This window comes from Lithobates pipiens, unplaced genomic scaffold, assembly GCF_037356315.1.
Source record: "Lithobates pipiens isolate NorthernLeopardFrog02 unplaced genomic scaffold, aLitPip1_a1.2 Scaffold_8, whole genome shotgun sequence".
NCBI classification, from domain to species: Eukaryota; Metazoa; Chordata; class Amphibia; order Anura; family Ranidae; genus Lithobates; species Lithobates pipiens.
In genome coordinates this window covers 387,793,965-387,811,806 of record NW_027507903.1, presented here as the reverse complement: position 1 = coordinate 387,811,806, position 17,842 = coordinate 387,793,965, and the positions used below count along the sequence as shown (strand labels likewise).

Sequence of the window (17,842 nt, the reverse complement as noted above, 5' to 3'; positions counted from 1 at the left end):
GCTCGAAAATGGCTTTTTTGTCTGCCCGGAGCTTCGACTAAATGTCCCCAGACTGTCAGAAACGCCCCTGGAATCACAAGCCTGTGAATAAGTGTTACTGCATGAAGGTTTGCCCTCACCCTTGACTCGGGTGGGGGGGTTGCCTTCAGGAGTTTGCAGCCCGGTGGTCCTCCCGGTTATCTGACCAAATGGGTCTGCGGCCTGATTTCCACAGGCTACAAGATTTCTCTCTTGGCCGCCAAACAGATTCTTCCCCTTCAGCATACCCATATCCCCGGCTCGCCGGGAGGCCCTCTTAGGGGCAGTAAGGGACCTGCTGAATCACTGGGTGGTTGTACCGGTTCCGGACTCGGAACTCTTCCAGGGATTCTACTCAAATCTGTTTGTCGTTCCCAAGAAGGAAGGGGTACGTCCAATCTTGGACTTAAAAGCCCTCAATCACTTTGTGAAAGTGCAGAGGTTCAGAATGGAATCGGTTCGCTCAGTAGTTGCTGTGCTCCATCAAGGGGACTCCCTGGCATCCTTAGACATCCAGGATGCGTACCTGCACATACCCATATGCCTTTGGCATCAAAACTTTCTGCGTTTTGCAGTCGGACGACCATTACCAATTTTGTAGCTCTTCCCTTTCCCAGAATTAGGAGGATGTGGCGATCACCATGCAGACCCTGCAGGAATTTGGGTGGCTGTTAAACCTAAAGAAGTCGGTGATTGTGCCGACCCAGCTACTGGTGTACCTAGGTTTGCTGTTGGACTCCAGGGAAGAGAGAGTTTTTCTCCCTCCAGACAAATAGCAGACTCTCAGATCTGCTGTCAAACTACTGATGGAACCGCAAGTGGTCATCGCTCCAGTTTTGCATGCGAGTACTGGGACTCATGGTAGCCTCCTTCGAGGCAGTACCTTACGCCCAGTTCCACACCAGAGTTCTGCAGAAGGAGATCTTGACAAAATGGGACAATTCTCAGTTGTCCCTAGATCGGCAGATCCAGGTGAGCCAGCCAGTCAGACTCTCTGATCTGGTGGTTGAGGTCAGAGCGACACGTACCGGCCCTGTCGGCCATTTACGTCCCCGGAGTGGAGAACTGGCAGGCGGACTATCTAAGCCGCCAGATGCTGGACCCAGAAGAATGGGCGTTGCATTCAGAGACATTTAGGCTGTTGTGCCTGAAGTGGGGCAAACCAGATGTGGATCTACTGGCCTCCCGTCTAAATCGGAAGGTGCCAAGATTCGTGTCCAGGACAAGAGATCTGTGGGCAGACGCGTGGGACGAGCTGGTGGCCCCGTGGGATCTGTACCAGCTGATCTACGCCTTTCCTCCACTCAAACTGTTGCCACGTCTGCTTCTCAGAGTGGAAGCCGAGGGGATCGCAGTAATACTGGTTGCCCCGGATTGGCCTCAGCGTCCTTGGTATGCAGACCTGGTGAGTCTGGTGGTGACTGCTGTTGCGAGAGGACCACCTATCTCAAGGTCCAATTCTCCATCCTGCTTTACCATCGCTGGCTGTCTTTTTTTTTTTTTTTTTTCCCAACGACCCCTGGCATCGCACTCCTTAGTGAGTACATTCGTTCAGGGTGTACGACATGTAGTCCCTCTGGTGCATCCACCGTTACCCCCATGGGATTTGAACCTGGTGTTGTCGGCGCTTCAAAAACCACCGTTTGAGAATATCAGGGAGATCCCCCTTTTGATTCTTTCCCAGAAAGTGGTCTTCCTAGTGGCCATCACCTTGGCCAGGAGGGTTTCGGAGTTGGCAGCCTTATCCTGCAAGTCGCCCTATCTGGTTATCCACAGGGATAAGGTGGTGTTGCGTCCGCAACCATCTTTTCTACCGAAGGTGGTCTTGGCTTTTCATATCAATGAGGACATTGTATTACCATTGCTGTGTCCTAAGCCGAAGCACCCAAAAGAGGTGGCCCTTCACGCTTTGGATGTGGTTAGGGCTCTGAAGGTGTATTTGTCTGCCATGGCTCCCTTTCGGAAGTTAGACTCACTGTTTCGGTAGCTGGTCCCAAGAAAGGCATGGAGGTCTCGTCGGCCACCATTTCCAGGTGGATCAGACAGATTGTAGTACAAGCCTACGCCTTGAAGGGGCAGGTGCCCCCCTTTCCGGTCACGGCCCACTCCACAAGAGCAATCGGAACGTCTTGGGCCTTCCGACACCAATCGTCGGTCGCTCAGGTGTGTAAGGCGGCAACCTGATCGTCTGTCCTTACGTTTACCAAGTTCTACAAGGTAGACGTCAGTGCATCGGCTGCTGCCTGTTTTGGCTGCAAAGTTTTGCAGGCGGCCGTGTAGTTGCAATTGAATAGGCAACCGATATTTTTTCCTGTTTTTTCGAAAAAACGCAGTACTGTTATGTTAATGCACTGTTGCATTACTTCCGCAGTTGGCTGCGGTCTTGGGGATCACTCCTGTTGAGGATACCCTGTTGTTTTGTGGTGGTTTTCCACACGCTACTGTTTTTTTGTGGGTTTAGTTTCACTAGTTCCCACTTGCCATGGTGTATGAAGTTTTATATGCTGTTTTTCCCACCCCTCGTTTGGCACTGCTGGAAAATCCTTTTCTCTGTAATTCACCGACCGACACAGCACCTGTCCCTCCTTTTTTTCCTCTTTACGTTATACTGCTTGTTGACGTACTGAGGCTGCTAGAGGCAGAGTGTGGGGATTGTAGCCTAAGGGACCGCCCCCCTGAGCGGAACTAAAGTTCTGAAGTGTTGTATTACAACTTTGCCTAGTAATCTCCAGTGATAGGGCTAACAATCCATTTTGTTAGAGTGGAGCTGTGTCAGTCGGTGAATATAAGAGAGAAGGATTTTACGGTGAGTACAAAAAAATCCTATTTTTTTTTTCCTCTGTGTTCCTTGTTCCTAGGATTGTATCCCATTTAATCTTCTAGCAAGGAACATAGTTTATGGAAGTTGACTCTTTTGAAATTCAGTGTCTTTGTTATTCCCCTTGTGTTTCCTGTTTGTGTGATTTTATACTGAAACAAATTGACCTGTGATCGCCGTTTCCTAAATTGCCCCTTATTTCCACATCTGTGATCAGGTCTGCATTGTTAGTAATCAGTAGGTCTAGTAACGCATTATTTCTTGTTGGGGCATTTACCATCTGACCCATGAAATTGTCCTGCATGACATTTAGGAAATGGGGGGCCTTAGACGAATGCCTGGTTCCTTCCGCACAGTCTGTTTGGATAATTAATATCCCCTATTATAATGACACTTCCCATCCCTGCCACCATTCCAAGCTGTGATAGGAGGTCCTCCTCTCCCTCTGGTTAGGGACCCTATAGCATACTCCCAGTATTATTTTCTGCTTGGTTTCCTCCCTCTATAGCTATACCCATAGGGATTCCACCTCCTCGCTTCCTCCATCAGTGATGATGTCCCTCACATTCACTTGTACATCATTTCTGATATACAGGCATACCACTACCCCTTATTTAACCCTCCCTATCTCTGCAATATAAGGAATATCCTTGAATGGTTACCAAGTCTCTGAAATTCCCACGAAATCTAAATCTTCCTCGTACAATAGCAGCTCTAGTTCTCCCATCTTTTTCGCCAGACTCCTGGCATTGGTGGATAAGCCTCATAGCTTTGTCTGGACGCATGCTAACTCCTTATTGGGTGTTATGAGGTTGCAAATCAGATTTGTTACTATACTTACCACGGGTTTAGGTACTTTAGTCAACCTACCACCAATGCACCTAGTTTTAAAGCCCCTCTAACTTCTCAGCCATCTTCTCTCCCAGCCAATCTGCATCTTCCCCATTTAGGTGCAGACCGTCCCTGCTAAAGAGCTGGTAACTGACTGAGAAGTCGGCCCAGTTCCCCAGGAACCCAAAGGGCAAGAACTGGCAGCTAGAGGCATCACTCTGCTCCAGCAATGCTGGTCTCTGACCAGTGTCACTCAATGATAGGGGTGCTGAAATCGATGCATCGCGATTTGGGGGTCCCCGTTGCAGCATCGATGCATGGGACCCGAAAAATCGATGTCGGGTGATGTCATCCCAACTTGCCCCGCCCCTTCCCGGAAAACCGATCTCAGCGTCTGTCAAAATAGCTTTTGTAATAAATGCGGTGTTGCAATCTATTAAGTGGCCACCGCTGTACGTGTTTTTAAAATGCATGTGGCTTCATACCTCATTTCTTACTGTATGTATACCATGGTCTGTTGGCGTGATTTCGTCAGCCGCAGCTCTCCCTGTGTCTGTCGTCCCCCCCACCCCCTGCTTGTACTCGCTTCTTTCTATCTGCTATAAAATCTTATCCCCACCATACCATACTAAAATGTGTCCCCTGCCTATTTAATGTAATATTTAATGTAATGAAATCTGCCAAACTACTTTTTTTTTTTTTTTCTTTTATGTATGAACGCCACTCTGTCTGTTCTATTCCCCCCTCCTCCTTGCTGACGTCGGGGGGCGGCTCAGCCCCGCTCGCTGCAGCTGTGAGCTGGAGAGAGGAGGAAAGGAATCGGCTGTGAGCCCAGAACAGAGCTTATATCAGTACAGATCTGACTTTTTTTATTTTTTAAAGAAAACGGGCACAGAGACACGTTGTTAAGGTGCAGATGAGATGATTTCATAGAAGTGGGTTAAGAACCACTTTAAGGGACACTTGCCTCCACATCCCAATCGCCCCGGAAAACCTCAGACCCTTTTAAGGTTCACAGCTCTCACAAAACAGGGGGTCCAGCACTGGCAGTTCTGAACTCTCCCCTTCAGCCTAGTAGCAAGCCCAAGGGTATTTCAGAGGAGGTAGTGGCTGACCTTCTAGGGATCTCCCTAATTCCATACTTGGACAATATCCTAATTTGTGGACCTTCCCAAAAGCAGGGGAGAATAGACTTAGAAAAGGTGATCCTCTCCTTAGATGTCCTAGAATGGGGTGTCAATCAGGAAAAGTCATCCCTCAGACCTTCCCAGTCAAGGGTTTCTGGGATATCTGGTAGACTACAGGGCTCAAACTTTAATTTTTTAATTTTTATTTTTTTTGTTCTCCCTTCACCTTTTCAGGACCGCACCAGGGAGAGAGCGCAGCTCCACCTCTTCACTGCAAACACTGCAGTGACAACGCCCCTTTAGAGCAGCTGCTTCAACCATGCCATCAGTCTTCTTTTCTCTTCTTTTCTCTTCTTTTCTCTTCTTTTCTCTTCCTTTCTCTTCCTTTCTCTTCCTTTCTCTTCCTTTCTCTTCCTTTCTCTTCTTTTCTCTTCTTTTCTCTTCTTTTCTCTTCTTTTCTCTTCCTTTCTCTTCCTTTCTCTTCCTTTCTCTTCTTCTTTCACAGACAACATCCTTCTCGACCTCTTCCCCCCCCCCCCCCCCCTACAGTCCAGCTTCTGTCCACAACATTCCACTGAAACTGCCCTACTAAAACTCACCCATGACCTACTAACTGCTAAAACCAGTGTTGTATACGGGGTGTGCAGTAAGCTCAGAAATCTCTCTTGCGCCCTTCTTTTAGTTTTTTTGCACAGTATGGTGCCACCTATCTCGGCAGGTTGGAGCAGCTGGGCATTCCCTGGGAAGCCGACTGGGGGTCTCTTAATCTCCCTGTCCCTTCCCTCTCTCCCATGCTATGGGCCGCTGTTTAGCTGAGCGCATAGGGGTTCGGTGCACGTACCTGGCCGGGGGGGGGGGGGGGTGGGGTGGTCGGGGTTTGCTCTGGGTCCTGGTAGGAGGCTGCACTGGGTGTTGGGGGGTGGTCTGCTTGTCCTCTTTGCAGTTTCTGGGCCAGGGTGGGGTGTCTGTGCTGTGAGAGGCATATGGGGAGGCTACCGCATGCTCTGCAGCCATTTTCCTTGGGCTGCGGCCATTTTTTTTATAGTCGCGGCCATTTTTTTTTTTTTTGCCACAGACATTTTTTTGCCTTCAGCCATTTTCTAGTAGTTCGGCAGCCATTTTCTTGGTGCCCTCAGACGTGTTCGCTGAGGCGGCCGGCGGCCATTTTCTAGTAGCCTCAGGTAGTTTTGCCTCTAGTGCTAGTTGCTTGTCATGAATTATTGCTCTCACTCTACCGATCTCGGCGATACCTCACTTGTGTGGTTTGAACACCATTTTCATATGCGGCGCTACTCGTATGCGTTTGCTTCTGCACGTAAGCTCGGCGGGCTGGGGACGCGTTTAAAACTTTATTTTTTATTTTATTTTTTTCCTTTACACTGATCTTTAAAAAAGTGTCACTTTTTTATTCCTATTACAAGGAATGTAAACATCCCTTGTAATAGAAAAAAAAGCATGACAGGACCTCTTAAATATGAGATATGGGGTCAGAAAGACCTCAGAGCTCATATTTACACTAAAATGCAATAAAAAAAAAATGGCCCTTTTAAGAGCTATGGGCGGAAGTGACGTTTTGATGTTACTTTCACCCTGCAATGGTATGGAGACGGGAGGGGGCCATCTTCCCCTCACTCGTCTCCATACCCAGCTAGGGACAGCATCCGATCGCCGCTGCCGACGGCTCCGGAATTGATATCTTCAATTTAAAGGTTCTGCTCTGAGAAGGAGAAAATACAAATGTGTACCCAGCTAATGCAGATTTCTCATGTTACATTTTAGACCCCTATCCCAATAAGTCAGTAGACGGCGCTTACTCAGGTTTTTTTTTTTTTTTTTTGCATCATATGTGCACTACGTTATGTAATATAGGCAACAGTGGCCTGGCAGTATATAGTAATGGGTTATGATGGACTTATCTATAAAATCGGGTTGTTTTTTAAAGCTAATCTACTACTAATCGTCACTTGTGTTGGTTGTATATAACTGTCCCTGAAGGTGCCCATAGACATGATTGCCAACTGCTCTGCTATAAGCCGATCAGGGAATGTTAAGTCTTGCAGCTATTTTCCACTACATTTGCTTTCTCTTGCATTCATTGATAGACACAGCTGCTTCTTCTTTAAGCATTACCAAACAGGGTTTTATAGCCCCATCTACAGGAGTAAGACTCTAGACAGAGAGGCTTGGCGCCTCCTATGGGCAGTCCCCTCTGAGCATAAAACCCCCACTCTCTGCTATAGGCCTTTAGTCATTCCTGCCTAGCGTCTTCAGGAGCGTAGACTTGTTTTTCTGCTTAGACTTGTGGTACCACAGCTTTTTCCTATTTTTATTTATTTATTTTTTTATGGAATTTTGACTTTTTTCCTGCAGAGATCTTCTATCAACAGTCGGTTGCACATAACCGGGTGCTTATAGTCTGTGTCGGTGTTACCCTGGCCGACAGCGCCCCCCCCCCCACTTCAGTGGAGAGGAGGCTCTATCACTGGAGCCTTACCTGCATGCTCTGCTGGATTGGTAAATAGATGCCTCCTCCCTTCCATCTCTGGTGTCCATGTGGGGCACAATTACTCCCTGGAGTGGTCGGTCTTGCCTTCTCCCTCTGTGACTGTCCTCTGTCCATCCTGCTGCTCCAGTGTGTGGAGCTGCCACCTACCATCTCTACCTCACCTCTGGGCCCGGGGCCATGTGCGGCCACCATGTAGATTTGATCGGCCGGCGGCCATGCTTGTGGAGCTGTGGTCGCCATTTTGCCTTGGCTTGGAGGTATTCATGCTCTTCTCTGCTGGCCATGCTCAGAGGCTATTTTGTTGTGAACTGAATGCCTGTACATGGTATGTGGAGCCTGCTGTGGGAGGTACTCGGCGTACATTTTGCTGTAGCCCAAGGAGACTCCCCTGTCCTTCCTTCTGAGGGTATGAGGGGTGGTCCTTGCAATTTGTGGAGCACACGTGGGTGACCTTTTTGTAGCCCCTGGTGGTGGTCCGGTGGTGAGTCCCTTCTAAGGGTTCCCTTTCTCTCTGCTGGGCAGCTTGGAGGGGGGGTCTCCTCTGAAGACTTTGTGGGGTCCCTGGCTGCAGCATCTCCCATCAAGTTGTGTGATCCCTATGGTGTCTCAAGAGCACTCTTTCCCCCTGGTGTTCAGATGCGAGGCAAGCATGAACTGTCGTTACACCGTTCCTTTGCCTGTTCTGAACCCGAATCTGGCTCCACTGCTGGTTGCGCGTTGCTGTGGCTCCAGATGTATCCCTTGATTCCACAGATGGGGAGGATGGGTCCTCTGCCTCTGTTGCTGCACAGAAGGCACTAGTCGTCACTCTTGTTGATGCTGTTTGGAAGATGCTTAAAATTGAGGATGCTGTAGGAAGGTTCTGCTGTGGTGCCTGTCCTTTTTTGGTATGCACTAGCTAGCTTGAGAGCTGCTAAGGTTTTGCCTTATGCCGAATATTTTGACAAAATTGTCTGAAGACTCTGGGGTTGCCCGAAGCGCCGTTTGTACTTACTAAGTGCTCCGCGGTACGCTACCCCTTTTTGAGGAGGCCCTTCTGAAGAAATGGTTTATTCAGCTTGTGGTGGATCCATCTATCTCCTGGCTCAATATGACCACTGTGATCCCGGTGAAAGAATCTCCCTCCTTTTTAGGACCCTGTGGCCTGCAGGACTGAGGTATTAGCATGGTTGCCATTGCTAGATCTGTGGTCTAGCCTGTATTGGTCATGGCCCTGGTGTCTCAGATACTGACTGAATGGGCCAAGGTCTTGCTGCAAACTTAAAAAAAAAAAAAAGTATGGGTTTATTTTTTATTTTGGGATTTCATACTTGCTTATGTGTGGATGCAGCATTTAACCGATGCTCCAGTTGTCCCCCACTGTCTCTGGACTGAGAACCGAGCCACCGAACATCGCTGTTGGCTGATCTGAGAGGAGAGCTGCTGACGGTCAGCATCTCTCCTCTCTGCTTCTCTACGCTCATTGGAGCGCTGAGCTGTGGAGGGGCAGGGAGCGGCCATCTAGCAGCTCGCTGAGACTGTCATCAATCAAGGCAGCTGGCAGATCCAGACTTTGAAGTCAGGATGATGCGCTGCTTCAACTGATGCTAGTGATGTCATCGGAGAGTGGACTTCAGACCGCTCTCCACTGAAAAGGGGTCACAGGTGTGCAAAACGAATTGCACTCCTGTAACCCAGAGGAGAATCCCAGCCTAAAAAGCCAGAAGCCAGATGCCACAAGCGTCTGTGGAATTTGCAGACCAGTTGGTCCGGGGGCTGAAGTACGTTTTTAACACGTCCCTTGATGACCTTTCCATTTCAGTGGTGGGTCTTTTCTTCGGCAAACCAGACTTAGTGTTGAGAAGATCATTCAGCGTAACCCCAAACCTTTTCTCTAAGTGGCAAGTGTACCTTCCTGCCCCAGACCAGAAGCGTAAGGAACTACACAATTAACCACTTAAGGACCAGGCCTCTTTTTCAGATTTGGTGTTTATATATTTAAAACAGGTTTTTTGGCTAGAAAATTACTTAGAACCCCCAAACATTTTATATTGTTTTTTTTTCTAACACCCTAGAGAATAAAATGGCGGTCATTGAAATACTTTTTTTCATACCGTATTTGCGCAGCGGTCTTACAAGCGCACTTTTTTTGGAAAAAAAATCACTTTTTTGAATAAAAAAATAAGACAACAGTAAAATTAGCCCAATATTTTTTTATATTGTGAAAGATAATGGTACGCCGAGTAAATTGATACCCAACATGTCACGCTTCAAAATTGCGCCTGCTCGTGGAATGGCGTCAAACTTTTAGCCTCAAAAATCTCCATAAGCGACATAAAAAAAATTCTACAGGTTGTATTTTTTGCGTTACGGAGGAGGTCTAGGGCTAGAATTATTTCTCTCGCTCTACCGATCGCGGCGATACCTCACGTGTGGTTTGACCACCGTTTTCATATGCGAGCGCTACTCACGTATGCGCTCGCTTCTGTGCGCAAGCTCGTCGTGACGGGGTGTTTTTAAAAAACTTTTTTTTTTCTTATTTATTTTAATTGATTTTATTTATTTTTACACTGTTTTTAAAATAAAAAATAAAAATAAAAAATGGATCACTTTTATTCCTATTACAAGGAATGTAAACATCCCTTGTAATAGAAAAAAGCATGACAGGTCCTCTTAAATATGAGATCTGGGGTCAAAAAGTCCTCAGATCTCATATTTGGACTAAAATGAAAAAAAAAAGAAAAAATTACATTAAAAAAATATATCTTTAAGAGGTATGGGCGGAAGTGACATTTTGACGTCGCTTCCGCCCTCCTATGGTATAGAGACGAGTGGGGGCCATCTTAGCCTCACTCGTCTCCATACCCAGCTAGTGAAAGAACCCGATCGCCTCCGCCGCTACCGACGGTTCCGGTAAGCGGCGGAAGGGGGGGGGGTGGCACCTCTCCCACTGCCGATAGCGGTGATCTTGCGGCGAATCTGCCGCGGAGACCACCGTTATCGTACAGCCGACCGGCGCCTGAAGAGATGGATATCTCGGTTGTGGCAGCAGCTGCTGCCGTTACCGAGATATCCCTCTTCAAAAATAGGACATGCATCCTTGTGCGCTGGTTGGCAAGTGGTTAAAATGGATCTACTTTTTCAGCTCACAAGTGGATTTTTTCATCCCCCTGGCCCCTCGAACAAAGGGCTCCAAACTAGTGCTGCAACTAATGATTATTTTCATAATCGATTAGTTGGCCGATTTTTATTATTTTGATTAATTGGTTAATAACCTTAAAATTGTGGTGTATAATTTAGTTAATATGTAAAGTTTCCAAAAAAGGCAATTTATTCTTAAATATCTTTATGCAGTGGTATATATAAATAACCAACTATATGGTTAGGGAGCAAAATCTCTAATCCACTCTGAGAATAACAGACGGAAGAGATATACTGGATATACTATTAAAGGTTGAATCTGGTAAATATCAGAATCGGATCGATTGTTTGTTTTTTAAATAATAATAATAATAAAAAAAAAAAAAAAAAAGTCTTCCTTCAAATAAATCAATTAAGAACGTTCATTCGATTTTCTAATCGTTAGTGGGGTCAAATTAGGGCTGAAACAACTAATCGATTAATCGACAACTAATCGATTATGAAATTAATCGATTACTATTTTCATAATCGATTAATCGGCCAGTAACATAATGGGGTAAAAGAAGAAAAACTAAAATGAGCCCTTTATAGTACAAAAATAGCAAATAATCACTACTGTAAATATTACTTTCACTGTTCTACAGTAAAAAAACAATAACCCCTTACAGTAGTGATTATCTGCTTTTTTCTACTATAAAGGGCTCATTTTAGTTTTTGTTAACCCCATTATGTTACTAAACGTCTTAGATCTGGTTCACATCTATGCGTTTTATGGTGCTTTTTGCAGAAATGCACTACAGTTCATTTACATGGTTTCTTATGGGACATGTTCACATCTGAAAGGGTCAGGAACTTTTAAATCTAAATGGTGCTTTATTGGTTCAATACACTTCCATGGAGAAGCTGCAGAAAAGCATGTAATGCATTTTTGCAACAATGTGTTTTTTAATCTGCCCAAAAAAATGCAAATTGCAGTAAAATCACGTGCGCAAAAATCAAAACGCACAGCAAAAAGCACTGCAGAAACAGATCAAAGGCAAACTGTATAGGTGTGTACCGAGCCTTATGCTGGCCACACAGATCAATTTTCAGATGAGAATATTCAGACGAAAAATCTTTGTACATTCGCTGAATGAAAGAATTTTGTTTGAAATTTTAACTTGTTTTTAACATTCTGTTTTTAAAATGAAAACCACATACACTGTCTGAAAATTCCTTTGACTAAGAAGTTTTCTATTATTTCCAAATTTTCCCGTCACTGTGGTTGAAAATGAACGTCAATTTGACCCACTTTTTACTTTTTAAGGTTATTAACCGATTAATCGAAACAATAATCGGCCAACTAATCGATTATGAAAATAATCGTTAGTTGCAGCCCTAGGTCAAATCCACGTTCATTTTCAACCACAGTGACGGGAAAATTTGGAAATGAAAAGCATCTTCGTAAAAAAGGAATTTTCAGACGGTGTATGTGGTTTTTGTTAAGGCATTACATTCGTTTTAAAAACCGAATGTTAAAAACAAGTGAAAATTTCAAACAACATTCTTTCATTCAGTGAATGTACAAAGATGTTTAGTCTGAATATTCTTGTCTGAAAATTGATCCGTGAGGCCAGCAATAAGGCTCAGTACACACCTATGCAGTTTGCTTTTGATGTGTTTCTGCAGTCCTTTCAGCTGTGCATTTTTGCGCATGTGATTTTGCTGCAATTTGCGGTCTTGTATTTTTTTTGGGCAATTTGTTGTTGATTAAATAACACAAATTTCTGCAAAAACGCAGTACATGCATTTCTGCAGTTTCTCCATTGAAGTATATTGAACCAAAAAAGTACTGTCCCCTGTTGCATTAAAAAAGAGGCCCTGAAACTTTCATAGATTAGATGTGAACATGTCCCATAGGAAACCATGTAAATGAACTGTAGTGCATTTCTACAAAAAACAGAAAAACACAGATGTGAACCGGGTCTAAGACATTTATTAACATAATGTGGTTAAAAAAAACTAAAATTAGCCCTTTATAGTACAAAAAGAAGCAAATAATCACTACTGTAAGGGGTTCAGATTATTTTTTTTATTTAACTGTAGAACTGTGAAAGTAATCTTTGCAGTAGCGATTATTTGCTCTTTGTACTATAAAGGGCTCATTTTTAGTGTTCTCCCCCCCCTCCCCCCCATTATGTTACTGGCTGATTAATCGATTATGAAAATAGTAATCGATGTCATAATCTATTAGTTGTCGATTAATCGATTTTGTTACTTCATCCCTACTCCAAACCTTTCAGGCACCTGCCGGTGGCGCCATATGTCCTGGACCTGTGGTCCTCATCGGCCTAAAGTTTTGCCCTCAAACACCTACCCCCCCCCCACCTTTTTGCTGGTTTTAATGCACGTGGACTTCCCTCTTTCCTGACAAGTTGGCCCACCAAACCACTCTCTGACCATAGTCTGAGAATTTCCACCAGATGGGTTCTTTCCCTCCAATCTGCAGCTCTCACTGGACCATCTGCTAGCCTGTACGGGGCTGTGCAAAATTTGTTACTTTTTGTGGGGGGTTTGTCTTTGTGCTTGAGTCATCCGTTTACAGTCCAAGACTAACGGTGATTCTGGATCTCAAGGCCCTGAATGCCTTAGTGTGGGTCCATAAGTTCAAACTGAAATACATTTGTTCTGTTTTGGCCTCCCTTCACCAGGGGGTTCTTTTGGGCATCTGTAGACATCAAGGACATTTACCTGTACATTCCCATCTGCAAGGGATAGCCGTGTACCCTACGCTGTTCTATCCGGGATGCACGTCATCAGTTTGTAGCGCTGCCTTTTGATATGGCCCCCACTCCTCAAGTGTCTGCCAAGCTCTTGGTCTTGGCCCTAGTCTTGCTGAAACAACTGGGGATCGCTCTGATAGGTTACCTGGTCAACTTGCTTCTTTTGGAAGAGTCTCGCTCATCCCTGTTGGACATGGTAGCTTTCACCATGCTTTCCCACCAGGACTTCGGTGGATCCTGCAACTCAGGAAGTCTGCGTTGACTCCCACCCAAGCTCTTGGAGTCTTTGGGACTGCCCCTTGATTCGTAGTGGGTCAAGAAGCTCTAGTGACTCTTGGCTTGCAGTCGGCCCTCCCTGCACTTTTGCATGCAGGTTTTGGGCTTAATGATGGCTACCTTCGAGGCATTTTCTGTATGCTGAGTTCCATACGAGAACATGGCAGAAAGAAATCCTATCCAAATGGAACCGGTCTCCCTCTACTTTGGACATTTGGATGCACTGGGAGCAATAAACTAGGGCCTCCATCCTCTGGTTGCAGTCTCCCGCCTTCCAGAGAGGGATGTTCTTCCTTCCCCTTCGCTCAACTGTGGTCATGACTGCTGTCAGCCTATCGGGCTGGGAAGGAGTTCTGGGATCGGACTCTGCTCAGCATTGCCAGATTCTGGCAGAAGCCTTCTTGTCTATCCGTGTTATGGAGCTTTCAAGTGATCAGGGTGTCACTAAAAATTTGAACAGATGACCTAAATGGTCTACGGATTGGACAATGCCACAATGGTGGTGTATGATCAGGGAGGTGCGAGAAGTGCAGCATCTCGCATCCTGCACTGGGTGGAGGGGTTCGTGCTGGCTCTGTCCGTTGTGCACATGCAAGGTGTCGGAAACTGGCAAGTGGATTATCTCATCATCAGACACTGGATCAGGGTGAGTGGTCCTTACACCCAGAGGTATTCTATAAGTTCTATGTTCAGGGATGCCGGACATGAAGCTCCTTGAGTCTTGCCTCAACCGGAAGTTTCCATATTTGTGGCAAAATCATTTGGATCCTCTGGCGGATGCAACAAATGCACCATGGGAACAGTGAAATCTTATCGCCTTTCCACTCCTCTCTCTCAACCTCATCTATTGCACAGGATAGAGGCTGATAGGATCATGGGGGCTCTGGCCTGGCCTCCTTGTCCATGGTACGGTGACAAGTTGCGGTTGGTGGCAGACGCTCCCTGGTGGCTGCCTATTCGAAAAGGGACGATTTTCCACCATTTTACTTTTGTTGTCTTGACAGCATGGCTGTTGTAAGCCAGGTTCAGATGGACACGGGGTTGTCTGCTTCAGTGATCTTGACTCTGTCAAAGGCTCACAAGTCTACCTTCCAGAAGATTTCTCATTGCACCTAGACGGCCTATATCATTTAGTGATTAGCCCTGGGGTCATTCTTGATTTTTCTCTGTGGCTCAGATATTTGGTCTACTTGCAACGTGGTGTTGCTCAGAAGCTTGCTTTTAGTATGATCAAGGCTTCTGCTCTGGATAATTTCTTTCAGCGTACCTTGGCTATGCATTCCTTGGTCCGCAGCTTCATTCAAGGGGTTCCTCCTGGTGCCCCCTGTACATTCCCCTTTGCAGCACGGACCTTGAATTTGCTGTTTGTTGGCTCTTCTGGAACCTCCTTTTTCCCTTGCTTGCGCTTTCTTTTTTTTCTTTTCTAAAATCTCATTCTCTGAGTTCATTGATGGACACTGCACCCTTCCCTCTATGGAAATTATCCTTTTGACACTTCTTGTGACTGACTGGCGGCCTATAGTGGAGAGGGCGGATTTTATACCCAGAGAGGACTGCTATAAAACCCTGTTTGGTAATAGATAAAGAAGCAGCGGTTTTGTTCGTCAGAGAAAGGAATTATGAGGGGTAATGAAAAATAGTTTTTGCTCTGTACGATATGTTTATCACTTGAATAATATTTTTTTTCTTTTGTGTCTTTTTAAAATTAGAATCAAAGTAACTGATATGGATTCGGATTCAGAGCCAGCGCAATCGTGTACGTCCGATAAGAAGATGTATTTGTATATAGTCGCATGATCCGGATCATCGCTTTCAAAAAATTTAAATGTGAATAATGTATTGCTTTATGCCAGCAGACATGGTTTTTAAACTTATTTAAAATGTTTCACATTTTTAATAAAAATTTTTACATTGCAGAAATTTAACTTTTTATTTTTTTTAATATGATGTATTGTGCGATTTGAGTTTTTTTTTTTTTTTTTTTATCATTGTGCTAATAGACTTGGACTGTGTGTGTGTGTGTGTGTGTGTGTGTGTGCGCGAGTCCCGATTTTGCTTCGCTTTCTGAGATGACCCCTCAATATTGTAAAGTGTGCACAGCTTTCTGGGGAAAATTACAAGGGGCACCACCCATCAGATCCAAGCCTTCCTTAATGGTGGTTAGTTTATGCAAAACGAAGAGCATAATTCTGCATTGTGTTTAGCCTATTTGTGATTAAAAAGTCAAGGAAGACTTAATTTAAATTATCAGCAATAAATACAAGGTGTTCTATGATTGGAAGAAGGGAGGTTGTGATGTTCATCCACATCACCTCCCATCACAAAATGTCTTGCATATAAGGAATAGAAGAAATTTTTAGATTGTATGAGCTGCTTGGAGAACAAACCACTGTGCTATGGGGTAATGTAGACAAAAACTCACCCAAGCTCTACCGCATGATTGTAGAATGATGAGCCGAATAACGGTGCTCAGGCTTGTTGTGTCCCATAAACCTCAAAATGGCAAGAAATGCCAGCAACTCGATTGCGTTTTCCTAAATCTTTATTGAGCACTAACAGCAGTGCGACATCTAAAGTGCTAACATGTTTCAGCTGGAGCCTTCCTCATAGAATACAGATTTACAATAAAATAAAGTTTGTATAGAAGATATCCATTCCTCCAAAATAACAGGGGGGGGGGGGGGGGGTTCAATCCAATTTAAACTCAATTAAAATTGTGTGAAGTTGGCAGAACCAGAGAACTCTAGGGAAAATAACATTGTGGAATCAAATTGGATTTTAAAAACAAATTTGCATCCATCCTACTGTTCGTTCCACTAGGCAATCAAGTATTCAATCTGTGTATCCACCACACCTCCCGCTCAAGTAGGGTATGGTATGCATCCCCCCTTCAGATCTTCTCACCTGTTCCAGACAGTGAAAAAAATAATTCTCCAGATTACCACCATGAACTGTTCTAAAATGTTTAGACACATTTGAAATATTTTTTTGCATTGCTATTAAGAGAGTGTCATTGTAGTGTGTTCTCTCACATTCAGCTTTTAAAATGTTTAGCTCTTTCAGCTGATGGTGGGACTTCTTAACTCTAAACTTTTTTTTTTCTACTATTTTTATACTTTTTTTAAATATTAAGCTTTTTAACACTTTGTTTTAACAAGTCAATGAGAGCATGCTTAAAATCCTTAATCTTCTTCCGCTACCAAAAGTTTCAGCTCCTTCATACTTTCACCTACAGATGCCAAACAAACTTTAACCACTTGAGATCCGCGCTATAGCCAAATGACGGCTACAGCGCGGATCTCCTTTTCCGGGACGACGTCAATAGACGTAGTCATGTGTACGAGCGGCCTGCGCGCCCTGTGATCAGCGAGTCCATGAGACTCTCCTGATCACCGATCCGTGCAAGGGGTCGATCCCGACCCCTTATCACGTGATCAGCTGTCAGCCAATGACAGCTGATCATGTGATATAACGGAGCCGGTAATCGGCTATTATTCCTCCTCGCGCTGACAGCGCGAGGAGAAAAAAAAAAGCCGATCACCGGCGGCCGTGATCAGGACATCAGTCCCGATCACGGCCAGCCCTGCTAGCGCCCACCTGCCCCCTGCCAGTGCCCACCTGCCCCCTGCAGTGCCACACTTATTAAAAGTAAGTGCCCATAGTGCCACCCAGCAGTGCCGCCCACAATCTGCCTCAAAGGTGCTGCACCCCAGTACCACATATCCGTGCCCATCAGTGTCATCTACCAGTGCCCAGCAGAGCCACCTATCAGTGCCCATCAGTCCCATCTATCAGTGCCCATCCGTGCCATCTTATCTTTGCCCATCAGTGCCGCCTTATCTGTGCCCATCGGTGCCGCCTTATCTGTGCCCATCGGTGCCGCCTTAACTATGCCTATCAGTGCCCACCAGTGCAGCCCATCAGTGCCCACCAGTGCAGCCCATCAGTGCCCACCAGTGCAGCCCATCAGTGCCGCCTAATCAGCGCACTTCAATGAAGGAGAAAAATTACCCGTTTGCAAAATTTTATAACAAACTATTAAAACATGATTTTTTTTTTTTTTGCATCTTTTTTTTGTTTGTTTAGCAAAAAATAAAACTCCGAGCTGTAACTAAATACCACCAAAAGAAAGCTCTATTTGTGGGAAAAAAATGATAAAAATTTCATTTGGGTACAGTGTTGTATGCCCGTACAATTGTCATTCAAAGTGCATCAGCGCTGAAAGCTGAAAATTGGTCTGGGACTGAGGGGGGTTAAAGTGCCCAGTAAGCAAGTGGTTAAAATGTTCACAAAATATTATCTGGCTATAACTTTTCAGTTTGATATCTTTTAGGGCCAATTCACACCAGATGCAGTTCTGTGCAGTGCATTTCTTCTGCACCAA

At 45.1% G+C, this 17,842-nt stretch overlaps 1 protein-coding gene and 1 long non-coding RNA gene across 2 annotated transcripts in view; one reads left to right on the top strand and one right to left on the bottom strand.

The window, feature by feature from the left end:
- CDKN2AIPNL (CDKN2A interacting protein N-terminal like) overlaps positions 1-15,378 on the top strand; it is a 59,089-nt gene extending 43,711 nt beyond the window's left edge. The window contains exon 3 of the mRNA XM_077473923.1: positions 15,168-15,378. Within this exon, the coding sequence (XP_077330049.1) occupies positions 15,168-15,182 (15 nt within the window). The 3' untranslated portion in view covers positions 15,183-15,378. The remainder of the gene's footprint in view (positions 1-15,167) is intronic.
- A 604-nt stretch (positions 15,379-15,982) lies between these two features.
- LOC143964215 (uncharacterized) overlaps positions 15,983-17,842 on the bottom strand; it is a 39,468-nt gene continuing 37,608 nt past the window's right edge. The window contains exon 2 of the long non-coding RNA XR_013271098.1: positions 15,983-16,362. This is a non-coding gene — a long non-coding RNA (uncharacterized LOC143964215). The remainder of the gene's footprint in view (positions 16,363-17,842) is intronic.